This window comes from Parus major, chromosome Z, assembly GCF_001522545.3.
Source record: "Parus major isolate Abel chromosome Z, Parus_major1.1, whole genome shotgun sequence".
Classification (NCBI taxonomy): Eukaryota; Metazoa; Chordata; class Aves; order Passeriformes; family Paridae; genus Parus; species Parus major.
The window spans coordinates 38554629-38571744 of record NC_031799.1 but is presented as its reverse complement, the minus strand read 5'-3'; the positions used below and the strand labels follow the sequence as shown (position 1 = coordinate 38571744).

Below are 17116 nucleotides of genomic sequence, written 5' to 3'. Positions count from 1 at the left end.
TCTTGATCTCAGCTGAAACTAAAGTAATTGGCTTTTGGCTTGTCCACTGCAGAACATTTGCCTGCCAACAGAAACACATCTTAGAAACTTTTATACAACCTTTATTGGGAACAATCATTCATACTGAACTCAGGACATCAGGAATTCTGTCTTTAGTATCCTTCATTGCACACTTTTGGTTGTAAAATGGATATGTGCATATGTTTCATTATTTTCTTTATAGTGATTTATCATATCCACTGGCTCAATTTAAACGCCCTTATAATATTCTATGCTACATTTAGTAACAAAGATTTTTGTGTCTTCAGGTTATAACATTACATAATTGTCAGCAAAAGGAGGGTTAGGAACATAATTTAAATACAATATGCTGAAAAAAAAATGCAAGTTATTCTGTGATATAATCAAACTGGAAGAAATTTGAAATATGAAATAGCTGATGTGTTAGCAAAGGAATCATTAAATACATAAGATGAGAACTTTACATGGAAAGTCCGGTTGTTGTATTACATAAATGGTCACAGAATTGTAGAATCACAAATGGTTTCATTTGGAAGGAACCTTTGAAAATCATCTAGTTCAAAGCTCTGTCCAACCTGACTGAATACTTCCCATGATGAGTCATGTACAGTTTCTCCAGGCATACTGTTCCAATGCCACATCACCTGCATCATAAAAAATTTATTACATCCAATCTGCACCTATTCTTGGTCCATTCAAAGCCATTGTCCCTTGTCCTGTCAGTACAGGTACTGGTAAAAAGTTTCACCCTACCTTTCTCATAAGTCAGCTTTATATGTTGAAAGGTGACAATAAGGTGCCAACAGAACCTTCTCTTCTCCAGTCTAAACACTCCCAGCTGTCTCAGCTTTCCTTCTGGAAGTGTTCCAGACCTCTGACAATCTTCACAGCCCTTCACTGATGCCATTCCAGCAGGCTATGTCTTTCTCATACTGAAAGTCCAGGACAGGATGAAGTACTCCAGGTGGAGTCTCACAGTGACACCCTCACTTCAATATATTTGCCACACTTCTTTTGCTGCAACTCAGGAGGATACTATTGGCTTTCTGGGCTTCAAAGGCACATTGCCAGCTCATACCCAGTTCTCATTCACCAGTACTCTCAAGTACTTCTCTGTGGGGCTATTCTCAGTCCATTCACCCCCAGTCTACATTGATATTAGAAAGTGACCCAGCACACATTCAAGATCTTGTACTTTCCCTTGTTGACTTCCATGGAGTTCAAATGAACCCACCTCTCAAGCCTGCCAAGGTGTTCCTGGATGGCATCCCTTCCTGTAAGAACATCAACTGTTGTGATAGATTGGCATTTAATATATATATATATTATATATACTCAGCTTGTTATCATCTCCAATATTCCCCTCCACTCATTTCTTTTCCTGTAGTATTCCCTTCCACCCAGTGACAAAATACAGCATTCAGAAGGAAATGCAGAGGTAAGAAATACAAATGCAATTCAGCATCTGGAAACTGGGAGAGAACAGTATCATCATCAACAAGCTCCCAAAGTGGACTAGGTATTTCTAAAGTAAGACAAGACATACAGCAACCAAAAACTTATATTAATCAGAGTCTTGGGTCTGGACAGGAGAGGCTAATTTTTCCAGTAGCTGATAAAGGGCATGGCCAGGACACGGAGATTATTGTATACCACCTCACATCATTGTCAGGAGTGAGAGAAAGAGGCTTTCTTCCAGGAAGGAGTTCTGGTTTGGTCAAGTAACTATCGTGGAGGGAACCATCTGATTTATTAATTTTCTACTACCAGGGTCTTTTTCTGTGTGAATCACATCTTTTCTTGTAGCTTTTGTCATTAGCATTGTGGTTGTTACTGTACAATTTATTAACTCATTGCTGTTCCTGTTAAGTTTTTCTTCTGTCAGTGTGTCATCTTTGCCTTCTATTCCTCCTATTCTCCTCTCCAGAGTGCTGCAGGGAGAGGAGAAGGGGAAAGTCAAGGAGAAAGATGGAGTAGTGCATGGTTTGAAGAGTCTCAGGGGACACAGAATTGGGGGGTACCATTCCTAAAGCACAATAGTCTCCTATTTATAATCAATTTTTTTTCTAAGAATCTGGTGTTTCATTAGATTTGGTTGACATTGCAGAGTACAAAGTGTCCTCAAGTTAGTGTCATAATAGTGATCTTATCATTAAGACATTAACACTTAGTTAAACTTCTTCCAAAGCAAATGTTGGCTTAGAGTTGCTCACCTTTTGCAATCTGGGGAAATCCTCACCCGAAGTTTTTTGGTGCTTCCACAGAAAAGGACAGAGAAGCATAGGAAGTAGAAAGTCCTACATTTTTTCCCTGAGAAATTGCTGTTGTCAGAGCCAGTGGCATGTAGTTTGATGGTCAACATTACCAGTCACCAGATCACACAGCATTTTACATAAACCCCATAGTCTCCCTTGGACACAACACTGTCTTCAAATTATGACTGGACCACTCAAATCATCCCACATTTGGCAGACAAGGCATATATTGTGAGATATTAATCTCTACAGATTACAACAAAGAAAAACATAAGGTCTTCTACGCAGCTTCCTTCCAGTTTTAGGTCTGCCAGGAACTGAGGTATATTTCAAAATTCAGCTATACTTTTAGGATTGTGACTTTGTTTTCCTGTACTGAAAGTTGCTGGTTTAGTTAAAATAGAAGAAAATATTCCTGTAGGACTACAACAGGCATTGTTTTGCCAGTACACTACTATCTGACAAGGGTTGTTGGAGTGATAAAACTAATTTAATTGTGTCAACATCTGAACTACCTTATTTCCATAATTTTAAGCACCTAAAAATAATAGAAGTTTAGTCTCCTGATCAGGAAGCCTTATCAAGTTTAGTATCATAAGGTAGATAAAGATACAATCTATTTATATTTAATATAAATTATACAATATATATATTTTTATATATTACATATATGATATGTATATTTATATATAATATATATTGTATATATTTATATTTAATATATCTATTATATCACGTGCTAAGTGTCATCACCATGAACTTACCACTTCATTGCAACAAAATAATCACTGGAACAGAAACGCCTTAAAACTAGAGAATCAGAAAATCACAATTTACTTCCTCAACTTTACTTTCTCAACTAATCCCTTGTTAAAGGAGAGCAAATACCTTTGGAATAAAAAAAGAAAAATTTATTCAATAGCCCTGGAATGTCTGTTCTTTCAGCAATGGTATATTGTACTGGTTCTATCTGGAATGGACTTAGTGCTTCTCATAGCAACTCATATGGTGTTATGCTTTGGATTTATGACCAAACAATGCAATAACTCAGCAGTAGTAACACAGCAAAACATTTTGTTTCTCCCTCTGCTGCCCCAGTGAGTCAGCTAGGGGTTGGCAAGAGGCTGAGAGGGTACAGGGCTGAGACACTGAATCCAAACTGAGCAAAGAAATATGCTACAGCATATAATGTCACATTGAGCACAAAAGCTGGAGACAAGGGCAGAATGGGAGTGAGTTTTACAAGATCCTTATAGCTTAGGGACTGCATGTGCATCTATGTGTGGTGAGTGAGTGCTTTTTTATCACTGGTTTGTTTGCATCTTCTTTTTAAACTGTCTTTATCCTGATGCATGAGTTTTCTCCCTTTCACCCTTCCCTTTCTCTACCCATAGTGCTGTGGGAGACTGGACTACGGGGGACTTGGCAAGCTGTATGAGGCTTAGTTGCCTAAAAGTCTTAACCCACAACAGATGTAGTTGCTAATTTTTCAGTCACTGAAATTTCTACCTTTCAGTTCCATTATTAATTAAGAGAACTATTAATGGCATCTGGTGTTACCAACATGCTAGTCACTGTCTTGTCTAACTGTGTTCAGATGGTCATCTCTGATGCATTAGAGACATGAGCAGAGCTATTTATGAAAAAGAAATCACAAAAATGTAGCAGCCTTTCTGGGTAGTGTGATGGACTCAAGCACAGATTCTCTGTCTGATTTTCACAGCACCTGACATGTGTGTCAATGCTCCCAGTATGGTTTGCAGGTATGAGAAAAATGATAAGTAAAAGATGCATCACACTTTTTCTTGTGATATATAATATCTCTCTAAAATGACAGAAGGGCGCTACAGATTCTACAGTCAATATACAGTAATTGCTGTGATTAAGTTTATGAAAATTACTGGGAAAAGGCATGATTCATGCAACGGAATTTTATTTCCATAACAAACTCAGGACAACATAGATGAGTGGAATGAAGCTTGCCAAGATCTGCCTGCAGGGAGCAATCTCTTGGAATCCTATAAGGGCTATTTTTCACCTCTGGGCTCTTCAGTGGATTAAGTTATGTCACCTCACAAGTGAGCAGTAGTCAAGCATTAGCACACCCTTCAGGGCGATGAGACATATATAAGACTAACCAGGATCTCCTAAATAAAATCCTTGCATGACCACTTAAGATAATCACATTTTTTATTTCTCACATTCCATTGGAAAAGTATTTTTTACATCTGCTGCTGTTGTGCCGTTATAAGAAGTTACTGAGTTTCATAATTTTCTTTATTTCAAATAATCTTCAGATTGCTAGCCTACATTTATTTGTAGAAGTTTTATAACCATTCATTCTTTTGTCTAGTTCATCTTTAAATAGTTTTTTTTTTTCCTCTCTGGTGTTTACTTCTGATGTTTTCATAGGCAGCAGACATCTCAGAATTTATTTTACCAGCCTGAATAAGCCATTATTTCTAGTCTCTGCTGACAAAATAAAATTCCCCTCCTTAAATGATCCTAATAGACTTATTTTGCATCTGTTCTCATCTAAAATTACTGGATAGTTCTCTTGTGACTGTTAGATTTGGAATTTAATTTCTTCTGTTTTTTGCATTTAATGATCTCTGACATGCTTCATGAAAACTGAATACATGACCTTGAGCTCTGCAACTGTGAATTTAAACTCTGTATTTTTTCAGAAGCCTATCTGCTCATCAGCCTTACTATATTTCCACCTGTTTTGCAGTGACAACACACAGACAAACTGTGTCAGAAAATTTCAGTAACCCAGTTGTTGAAAATTACTAAGTGATAAAGTCAAGACTGATCCTTGAGAAAATCCACAAATGACCTTCTTCATGACCAATGCCTTCTCTTTCTAAATAGACACATTTTTATCTCTGGTTTAACAAATCTTTTGCTCATTTTCACAATTGTGGCATCAAAGTCCATTCTGTTAGAGTCAAACATTCATTTTCCATAGTTCTCTGTATCAAACACATCATGGAATACCAGGTAGACAAGATCTACTGCTAGAAGCTCAATCACAGCATTGGTAATTAAATTCTCTAATTTTTTATAAGCAATGCAGAATTCTAATAATGGTAGTACAAATTCACCTTTTACACAAGCCTAATTAGTAGTCTTTACAAGGTATCAGAGACAAAATACAGATGAGGTTACAGAATTTATTATCTAAAGTTCCCATTCAATGCAAATGTAGATCCATTTGTGCAAACTGGGGTAAAAAGCTAGACAACTTTTTACATTAATCTGCAAGCATACAATCATTGAATTATGGACTGGCTTGGGTTGAAAGGGACCTTAAAAATCATCTAGTTCCAGCTCTACTGCCATGGGCAAGGTCACCTTTCAGTAAGCCTGGGTTCTCAAAGCCCCAGCCAATCTAGTCTTCAACACTTCCAGGGATGGGCCATCCACAGCTTATCTGGACAACCTCTTTAATTGCCTCATCACCCTCAGAGGAAAGAACATCTAATATCTAAACTAAACCTACCCTCTTTGACTTTATGATCATTTTCCATTGTCTTGTTACCACAAGCCCTTGTAAACAGTTCCTACACAGCTTTTTTATGGGCCTCCTTCAGATGTTGAAAGGCCACAGTAAGGTCACCCCAGAGCTTGCTTTCCTACAGGCCGAACAGGCCCATTTTCCCAGCCTGTCTTCATAGGAGAGGCCCTCCATACCTCTAATCACCCTTGTGTCTCTCCTCTAATACCATGCCAACATTTCCATGTCCTTCCTGTGCTGGGCCCCCAGAGCTGGATGCAGGGTTCCAGGTGGGGTCTCACCAGAGCAGAGCAGAGGGACAGAATCCCCTCCCTCCCCTGCTGCCCACACTGCTCTGGATGCAGCCCAGGACATGTTTGGCTCTCTGGGCTGGGAGTGCCCATGGCAGGGTCATGTCCAGCCTCTCACCCACCAGCACCCCCAGGGCCTTCTCACAGGGCTGCTCTCCATCTGGTCATCCCCAGCATGTGCTGGTACCAGCATGTGCCTCACCCAAGCACAGCACCTTGTACTTGTGTTACTCTATTGGGAACGGTGTTACTTTATTGGGAACAGTGAGAAGAACGACACAGACTCTCTTGTGAGTTGAACAGGAGAGCTTAAGGTTTATTACCTCAGATCTTCTTTTATAGACTGATACATGAAAGAACAGAAAGGTAAAACTCTTATTGGTTAGTAAACTAACACATCACCATCATTGGTCAGTGGGGTTCACCACCCCTCGACCTTCTCTTGTAAGAAAACAAAAAACTTACAAACAGCACCTGCAAGACTGTCTTCTATCTATGAGGATTGTTTTAATTCTTCCTTATGATTTCCCAGGCCACTTTCTCAAGCAAGACAGAAAATTATGAGGCCTGCTTTTCCACGGGCACTGTGCTCCCTGCTTTTGCTCATATTTAGCACCCATATACTTGGTCTTGTTAAACCTCATGAGATTCACATGAGCCCAGTTCCCAAGCTTGTCCAGGTCCTTCTGTATGTCAGACAAGTTAACCTAACCTTCAAACAGGTCCACTGAACCACTTATCTGGGCATTGTCTGCAAATTTGCTAAGGGTGTACTCAAACTCACTGCCTAAATCATTGATAAAGATGCTGAATAGCAGTGTTTCCCATACAGTCTCCTGAGGCCCACCACTTCTCACAAATGTCCATCCAGACACTGAGTTGTTGACCAGTACACTCTGGATGAGACCATCTAGCAATTCCTCATCCACTGAACAGTGCATGAAGTACCACATCCATGCCTTTGCAATTTAGAGAGAAGGATGTGATGGTAGACCATGTCAAAGGCCTCACAAAAATCCAAATAAGAACCCTTCTTTTGTCCATGGATAAAGTCACTCCATTGTAGAAGGCCAACAAGCAGATCAGAAAGGACTTTTCCTTAGTGAAGCCATGCTGGTTTTCTCAAGCCACCCCCTGGTCTCTGTGTGCCTTTGCATAGCTTTCAGGAGGATCTCTTCCATGATTTTCCCAGGGACAGAGATGATGCTGACAGGTCAGCAGACCCCAAGGTCCTCCTTTTTACCTTCTAAAATGGGCACATTTCCCATCTTTCGGTTCAGCTGGGGCTTTACCTGTCTGCCATGACTTCCCAAATGTGCCCTCAAGCCTCTGGGATGCATCTCAGCAGCTCCTGTAGCCACACCTATATTCAGGTTCTTCAAGTGGTCATGAAACTGATCTTTGCTACAGTGCAAATGACTTCACTCCCCAGTCCCTGCTCTCAGGAAGTGTGAGAAGAGGGGGTGCCATTGAAAACTGAGTAAAAAATATCCTCATAAAAACAGTCAACTTGCAACACCAGTGTTTAATACTGCCTCTTCAAAGGGGGGATATAAGCAAAATTTTCCTCTGTTTCACACAAGACTGAGGTGCTGGACAAATAATACTGAATACTGAATAAATGGCAAAGATAATAGATGAGTTTGCAGTTCCTCAGAATAGTCATTTAAGATGAGAATATGTACTTTCTTCTTGAAAGCTCAAAAAACACGTTGGGAATCTTATAAATAGAAAAACTATTTTAGGCATCAAGAAGTCACTTAAAATTCTATTAGTAATAGTTTTCCCCTCTGAATTCTAGAAAATTGGATTAATGATATGCACAAAGGAAATTCTATACTGTGTAGTGGAAAAGAGACAAAAATTCTCTGTGATTTCTTAATAAAGTAAGTCTCAAAAGCACTTATTTTTAATCCTAAATATTTAGAAAATCAAAAATGGGAGAGGACACAGTACAAATATTTAGTTAACAGCTCTTTGAGAAGTATAATGGATAATTTGTAGGACAAAAAAATCCCAATATAACCTTACAGTTTGTGCCAGCACAAAGGCTTCAGGAACATTAAACACTTCAGTTCACTACTTCCTATGTGAATATGAGAATATATGTAAATAGTTTCAGTTATAGAAATTACTAATGTACTAGCACTACTTCATATACAGCAACTGCACTACAGCCACATAGACAAAGCCAGAGCTGTAATCTCACTCAGAAGACAAAGAAAATCCCCTGGCTGCATCCCATTCATGATTTTTTCTCTTTTATTCATAGACAAACCATTTTAAGACAGACAACTCTGTTCTGCAGTTCTCTTTTCTTTTTTTTTTTTTTTTACAATTCCCATTAAAATATTTGCTATTACACAAAAGCTATCAAATCAGAAATATTTTCAACTGCCCTCTGTTACAAATTTTTCTCTTGTTCATCTACATATGTGACTATAAAACGTGATTTGAAATATCTTATAATGGATTCCATTCTTTCTTCTCTCTGATTCAGAGTGGAACATTATTTTATAAATCTGGTAAAACAGGAATATGAACTTCAATATTCCAGAAGTCCAGAGATTTCTACTGCAGCAATATTTTTTTCGATTGAAAATATTCTTACCGCCTCATGTGCTCTCATACCTTTACCTCTTGTGAGAATCAAAAGTTGCCATAATATGGCTCACCAGGTTATCCTCTGCCAGATGATTTGTTGATCTAAACTTGACTTCAATTCTGTCTGAAGATTAAAGACTCAACAAGATGCATGTCACTGCCAACATCAACTATCTGCCATTGCTCTCAAGTACATTTTAGCTGTGATATTTACCTAGTTATTGCTGTTGTGTAAGCAGAAGACAAAATGATGAATACCTTAGCACTTAACCTTTCCAGACCTCACCTTCTGATTTAACACTCAGTCCTCACTCTTTGCTTAGATAGAGCTCCCAAATCAAACCTACATCAATAATTTTCCTTGTGAAAATTTAGTAGGTAAGTTGACATATATATAAGCATACTTTAAGTAGGAAAGGTTTCACTTAGAAGCAGTATGCAAAAACTTAACAATATCCAAGATCTTCCATAATACTCTTACGAAAATAATTAACATTTCCAATACACATCAATATCCATCTCGTTATGCATATATAGTACCTGAAATAAAAGCACAGCTATTTTCAAGCACGTCCCCTTACACGTAAGCAAAGAGAGCTTTACACAAATTGAGACAAAACTCCTCTGTAGTTTATGTCATAGCAGAAAGGTCAGTTCCACTGCCTTACTAACAGGTGGCCTATCAAGGCACAACATTCAGTAAGACTGAAAAACCTAAGGAAGTTCTGGCAAAAAAAAAAAGTGCTAAACATTTCAGGTACACAGTCTTGGAGTGGCTTTTTGTTTATTCTTATTATTTCTTTTACACTACATCAGTGATTATGCATCATTTTCTGGATAGAAATTCTGGGTAGAATTACTACTGCAATGTAGAATTATATATAAATTATATATATATATATATATATATATATATATGTATATATATATAAAAGTAGTACCTATGGCTTGGTAAATTTGTTAATTTGGTTGTGCAGTCTAATGTTCAAATTTATGTTTCAAGGAGTGCTTAGATTTTTTGAATCTTGAAAAATAAAATTTCTGAACAAAAGTTTCCAGGTAAGAGGAGGATGGTGAGTGCTGTAACACTGTGTCTGAGGGAAGCCCTACAACAAAGCATTTTCTAACATTCTCTTGCCCTTCCAGGCAAACATTTACATAAAAAAACAGCAACAAAAACATTGAAAGAAAAATCATGGGTATAAGCTAGTGGGATAAACATATTGGTGGGAAAGTGAATAAACGGGACTAACATAAAAGCTACTGATGAGCAGAAATCCCATCATTTTAATGCAATTGAAAGAATGGTGATTGCTACTAGAAATAATGAAGCTTTTTTCCTTGTTTCTCTAAAAAAGGTCTGATACAGGCTCTACATTACCCTCTACTAGAAAAATCTACTTGTCCCCTGGTCAGCAGCAGTGTTCCCCAGGGCTCAGTGCTGGGGCCAGCCCTCTTTAGAGTCTTTATTTTTGATCTGGATTGGGAGATCAAGTTACTCCTAAGTCATTATGTAAACAAAACTAATTTGGGTGGGAGGATTGATCTAGTAGAGGGTAGGAAAGATGTTCAGAGTCATCTAGACCAGCTGGATCAATGGGCCAAGGGCAATTGTATGAGGTTCAATAACATAAAGAGCCAGGTCCTGTCCTTGGATCACAATAGCCCATGCAGCACTACAGGCTTGGGGAAAAGGAGCAGGAAAGCTGCCTGGCATAAAAGGACCTGTGGCTGCTGGCTGGAAGACATGGAAATATGGTCCAGCAGTGTGCCCAGGTGGCCAAGAAGGCCAAAGACATCCTGACAAGTATCAAAAATTGTGTGGCCAGTGTGAAGTTATTGTCCTCGTGTACTCAGCATTGGTGAGACCACACCTCAAATCCTGTGCTCAGCTCTGAGCCCCTGTCCTAGTTTTGTCCAGAAGGGGACATTGCTAATACCCAGAGGTTATCCTCTCACAGCATTTTTCAGGGGTCCCTTCTGGTCAATTAAGTGTGGCTGGGTATCACTGCTTTGCTCTGTAATTGATGTTCTAGATGTTTCCAGTAAATTGTTGTTATCTTGACCCACGATCTTTAGCTTTTGTGCCTCACATTTTCCTCTCCACTCTGCTGAAAGGGGAGAGGAGACAGAGAGGGAATGAATGAGTGCCACATGGTTTGGAACTCTTCAGTGGGAACATTAAATTGAGGAATACCATTTCTAATTCACAACAGCCCCAGACATGAGGTGATACAGACTGTCCAGAGAGGGGCAACAGAGCTGGGGAAGGGTATGGAGCATATATTTTATGAGGGAGCTGGTGTTGTTGATCTTGGAGAAAAGGAAGGTGACCTTATCACTCTCTACAACTGCCTGTAAAGGAGGTTGTAGGAAGATGAGAGTCAGTCTCTTCCATGTGAAAAGTGGGAGAAGTGAAAAAATGAGAGGAAATTACTTCAAATTGCAGAAGGGGAGGTCTAGATTAGATACTAGAGAAAAAATTCTTCATGGAAGGTTGTCCAGACATTGGAACAGGCCACCCAAATAACAAGTAAAATCACCATCCTCGAAAATGTTTAAAAAATGTGTCCATGAGTCTCTTAAAGATGTGGTTTAGTGATGAACACAGAGGGGATACATTTATGGTTGGCCTCAATGATCTCAGAGGCCATTTCCAATCTTAACAATTCTGTGATTCTGCGATCTGTGTTCATGCCTTCATTGTGGAAACAGATTTTAATGGCTTTAGTGATATTTTCTTTGTAGGGATCATTTTCATTAACAGTGTATAATACTATGAAAATAAAGAAAAACTTTTTCTGTCTCTACCTGCCTCAATTGATAAGCAACAACCCCTTAAAAGCCTCTGTTTAATGGTTTAAGGTAGCCTCTGGCAGGAAGCTAGTAGTCTTTCCCACTTCTTCAATGCTATTTCCCCTTTCTTCCAAACTATATCTTATAAGATGTTTGTCCATTAAACTCACTGACCTACCTGAGATCTGCAGTCAAAGTGTTGATAAAACAGTTAGTGCTCATTTTATGACTATTTTCTCCTGCTTGTGTCCTGTTTATGATGTGTTAGTGTGTTTAGATCCCAGGCTGAAACTATAAAATCTTGATCTTGATGTCTATGTAAAATTTTCTTTCCAAAATAATACTAGTACTAGTAAATAAATCAAAAGCATGAGTGTTACTTGACTAATAGAATACTAAAATAGTAGAAAGTTCTAGGTCAGATTTCTGTGTTTCAGGATTCTCTCCCTCTTCCTTATTTAAACTTAAGATATCAAGAGAGGTGGAGGCTTTAGTCTTTAAGCTGTTATCTCTTAGTGTACATAAGGAATGGCACTCATTGGGAAAGCTCAGGACTACAATATTTAAAATCAAAGGCTGAGACAGCTAAGTGCATGAGCTCAACAGTTGCAAGCCCACAATGGGCCCAGTTCCCTTCAGCTCTCAAAGATTCCACCTATTACAGGTATATTTTTCCTCATAAGAGCAGTAAGTCCCTCTCAATACCAATACAATCTGTCAAACAAGATTTTCTATTGTAATAGGAGAGGCAAGCATGAAAATTATTTTATGTAACTTAAAATGTCAAGGGCTGAAGCATTTAAGGATTAAGAATTTTTTTCTCTAAAACATATCACATCAGGTTGAGTAGATTTAGATTAGATATTACAAAGAAATTCTTCACCATAAGGGTGTTGAGGCACTGGCACAGGTTGCCAAGAAAAGCAGTGGAAGCACCACCCCTGGAAACATCCAAGGCTGGAAGGGGCTCTGGCCAACCTGGTCTGATGAAAGGTGTCCCTGCCCATGGCAGTGGCGTTGGAACTAAATGACTTTTAAGGTCCCTTCCAATCCAAATTTTTTCTATTAATCAATTACTCTATGATATAGCTCTTTAATAAATTAAGATCATTACTGAACTCTTAAAAAAAAAAAAAGTGTATATTTTTGCAGGATTCTATTTTTGTTTCCTTTTCCCACAATCTTTTGTTTCCATTCATCTTGTTTGAGGCTTAAAATCCTGCAATATTTCTATTTTTCTTAATCTGTAAGGAATATAAAACATCACCTGTTCCCAGAAACAACCCTCCATCTACTTGAATACAAGCAATAACTGCCTTATAATCAGATAACAAAAACATGCTAACTTTTTCCCATACTATATTCATGGTTTTCTATACAATTTGGCAAGTATAATCAAAGCCAGAGAGATATAAAAATGCAGTGAAGACTGTTCAGTGTAAGCAAGGAGACAATTATCAGTAAATTAACAAGAATATCCATGGATGCTCATTTCCCTGCAATGGCGTTAAGTGGTATGAGTATAAATATCTGAATATCTTGGATCAACTCACCAATCTCTGCTGGAAGATGGTTGATTTGATTTTTTGACAATTCCAATACTCTCAGATCTTGAAATAGTGCAATGTAGGCTGGAATGATTTGTATCAGTGTATTGTACACATGCCATTCTTTTAGATAGATCTGTTCTTTCAGAGAATCTGGGAGTTCCTGAAAATGAAACAAAAACAGGTAAATAAAGGAAGCATGAAGTTAGAATTTTGTTACCCTGTTTCCAAAGAGGGAGAAAAATGTACTTTGCCTTAATTATCTTGGTGTAGAATAGTAATTTACCAAAGCCTTACAGAAGCTGTCTGCTTTTGAAGAGCATTACAACTGTCCTCATCACATATTCATTTTTGTTTTAACTCCTAATGCAATTATTTGCTCTAAAACAGAAACCTATCTGAAGAACTCAATCTGTTTGGTGTCTCACACATTATTTCCTTTTTCCAGATGGAGGATTTCTTTAAAACACATTTCAATGCTTTAATTCACACATCAAGATGCAGTAAAATGCAGCACAGAACAGAAGAGTGCATAGAGAATATTTAAATAGGATTTTCTAAAAAAAAAGAAAAAGGGTGTGATTTTGTTCCAAATATCTGCCAATGTTTCAAGACTTGTTTTCCAAGAGGGAACAGAAACCATTTCAGGTATTATACACACATATCACCTGGCTTAGCCTCCTAAGATGTTGTGGCAATGCTAAAAAAGATTTTAGAGGATTTCCTAAGAAAGAATACAATTTATTTTAAAATTAAAAAACAAAATCTATTTTTAAATCATTCCACATTTGAAAGTAATTATTGATTTAGTCATGCAGAATTCTTTGCCAAAATTCCAGTAATTTTCAAATTTCCTATAATCCCTGAGTAATTCTCAGATTATTCTATTTAACAAGTCTTCAATACATGAATGAAATTTAAATTTATAAACACTTTGATTCTTACAAATTGCTTTAATTAATTGGTATTCACTTCAGATGTACATGTCTTTGTTTGTATTATGTCACCAAATTCTTTGAACTTAAAACAGACAAAAACCCACTCCAAAATTTGAAAGGCAGATCATTTAAACTCCACTTTCCTAAGCATTGCATAATTTACCAGTCTGTCCTAGCTTTTATAACACTGTGTACTGGTAACATGTAGAATAAATAATCTGGAAGAGTTACTACCACTATCTTTGCTCTGTAAAAACAGATGTGAGAGTTTCAGCCTGATTCCTTTATAAATTTCAGGTTTGTTTCCTCTGCATGAAGAATATGACAGAGTAGGAATTACTGGTTTTAAAAAGGGCATTACCTTCGTCTTTTTTCTACTAGATTTCATAGATGTCCTAAGACATTTATAAGAATGATGCATTCAAATTTATTTTATTAATGCTGAACTTCTGGATTAGCAACAGTGCTATTTAACTCTTACTTAAATTAAAAATTTGTAATTATTTGTAATTGTAATTATAGACTGGACTGTTAATCAGAAGCCATTTTTTTGGTCATTACTGCCTCTCATTTCAGCTCTTTTCAAATTTACACATGCAGACACAAAACCTATGTTTTGTTGTTATGCCTTGCTACCTTCCCTTCCATATTTAATTTCAGATAATTTCATTTCTTATTTCATTTTCCAAAAAGATGTGCATGTGTATTGCATTGTGATCCATCTTCTCTATTTGTCAGTTTATGACAATTAAAAAAATAAAATGTCTCAAATGCCTCAGGCCTGGTAGTGAGAAATCTCTCCAACTTTGTGGAATCAGTTACTATTTCTCATCTTCAGTGCTGCACATTTTTCTGCAGCAAAATAAAATATTAGAGGACAACAGCAAATTCAATTAGTATTGTTTTCCCTACCTGTAAAGAACAGAAAATTCAGCACACAGGGGACAGTATTTAGCTGGAGTAACATAGATATCTCTGTAGGGAAGAACCATGATTCAGAGACAGAGATGAATAATCATATTGCAGGGGAAAAAAATGTTTATGTCAACAAACACTATTTTCCACTCTATTTCTCCACAGTGCATGTCAGTCTTTTCCTTTCTATTGACCTACTGGTTTTTTGCACTTTATTGTGACAACACACCACCTCCATCTCTTCAGTAGCAAATACAGTTCTTACTCCTCTGAAGTCAACAACCATGCTGTTCTCCCACACTGAAAGGGGTACTCCACAAAATTCTCATTGATACATTGAAAGCTGTGGAGGACACAAGGTTTTCTACCAGATCAAAATAAAATTCATTCACCATTTCAGAAAATTTAAGCCAAAATACAAAAAAAAAATTGTTTATTATTAATGTATAAAGATATGTTTTTAAATCTTTATGTCTGCATTAAGACTTGTTTAGAGCACCAAGTTATTCCTGTGCAGCAACAGAAATACATTTAGACATGACTTCAGAAGAATGGGAGAAAATTCCATTCTTCTACCAACTGTCAACTTGCTTTTCTTTCTTGCAAATATTTCTTTATATCATATGATCATATTTACAATTTGCAAATGCAAGCATGCAGATTCTTTGCTACTATGTGCTTTTTCAATATTTTCCATTTTAAAACACATTTATATTTGTGTTGCAGAAACACAAATTGATGTGATATTTTGCTTCCTTACAAACGAGATAGGGATGGGAATTGAAACTTCCACGAGCTTTACATTTGCTTTACTCTCTGATTCTCTTGTGTTCTTTTGTAATCTTCTTCTGCCATGCTAAAGCTGGCAGCCTGCTGATAAATTACTGCATGAAGACTGACACTTGGAGGATAGCCAGCATTTTGCCTTTAACAGCAAAACAATACCTCAAACTTGTTTGATTTTTGGAAGAGAAAAAAGTTTTAAAAGGAAATAAATAACAAACATGCAACCACTGCTGATTATAGTATTTCTAATTAGGAGAGAATTCACCTGCTAGACCTGAACCTGAGCTAAAACTGTGATCAAAGCTCTAAGAATGTAAATTTGGTTTCTTTTCCAGCTCCATACTTTTATCTGTCATGGGCCAAAATAAAATTTTGGATCCAACCCTCCCACTTATTTAAAAAAAAATTGAAGCTAGTTCCAGGCACTCCCTTCTTCAGGTCCCCAGCACAACACTGTCACATGTCACATGTCCCCCCTGTTCTCTGAAAATATCTGTGTGTTGTCTTTCACGCAGTGTGCAAAAAGGCCAATCCACACAGAAGTGTTAATTTACAGTTCTGCACAGAAAGCGTTGCTGGGTGGCAAGCCCTAAACCTTAACAAGGCAATTCTATCAACAAGGAGTTTATCTTTCTGGCATTTGGGCATCACTCCCCATCCAGTGGCTGCCCAGGGTGGTGGCACCCCAAGTGGCTAAAGGCAGACAGGACTGAGCTCAGCAGGGCCACAAGCACTGAGGCTATGTGGGAAGGGGATGATTTAGGTCAGCTGGAGCCTCTGTGTGGAGAAAGCAGGGTCTGCCTTATGCCAGGCATGGCTGCTTCCAGATGGCTGCACCCAGTCCCAGCCAGCTCTGTGCATCCCACCCTGCTGTTATAAGGGTGCCAGTGTGTGGCCCATTGTTACAGCAGCACGTTCCAGGGCCTTTTGTGATGCACGGGTCTCACGGTGCCTAGAGACTACTGACAGGCCCAAGGTTACTTAAGGAGCACTAAGACCTGGAGTGCCCAATCACAGGAGAACATTTCCCTCAGGAGGTAACACATCCCCTGGATGCTTCAGTGGCAGAGATTGCCAGAGACACAGGGTGAAGGACTGGTGGGACAGGACCCCCAACTCCTCTTCCTCCTCTTCATCTTTCTCCTCCTGCCCATAGGTGGGCCACAGTCAGCCATAAGCAGCACTGCAGGCAGAGGAGCGCTGTGTGTCTCTCACCACTGAAGCTTAAGAGATGGCCAAGGCAGCCGCTTCTGACTTCATGAAGCAAGTGAGAGTAGCAGAGGCAGAGAGCCAGGGAGGGGCTGTACACAGCCCCTGCTGCCCACCCCCAGCTCTTCACCAAGCCCTCTGGAAGCCCACACCCTCAGCAGGCAATGGGCAAGGGCAGTAGCAGGGGCTGTCCTGCTAGTACCAGAGCCCAAGGAGAAGGTCTTGGTAGAGGAGA

General features: G+C 38.4%; 1 protein-coding gene across 1 annotated transcript in view; it reads right to left on the bottom strand.

Moving 5' to 3' along the window:
* LRRC2 (leucine rich repeat containing 2) overlaps window positions 1-17116 on the bottom strand; it is a 76846-nt gene that overhangs the window by 25904 nt on the left and 33826 nt on the right. The window contains exon 4 of the mRNA XM_015615586.1: window positions 13040-13196. Within this exon, the coding sequence (XP_015471072.1) occupies window positions 13040-13196 (157 nt within the window). The remainder of the gene's footprint in view (window positions 1-13039; window positions 13197-17116) is intronic.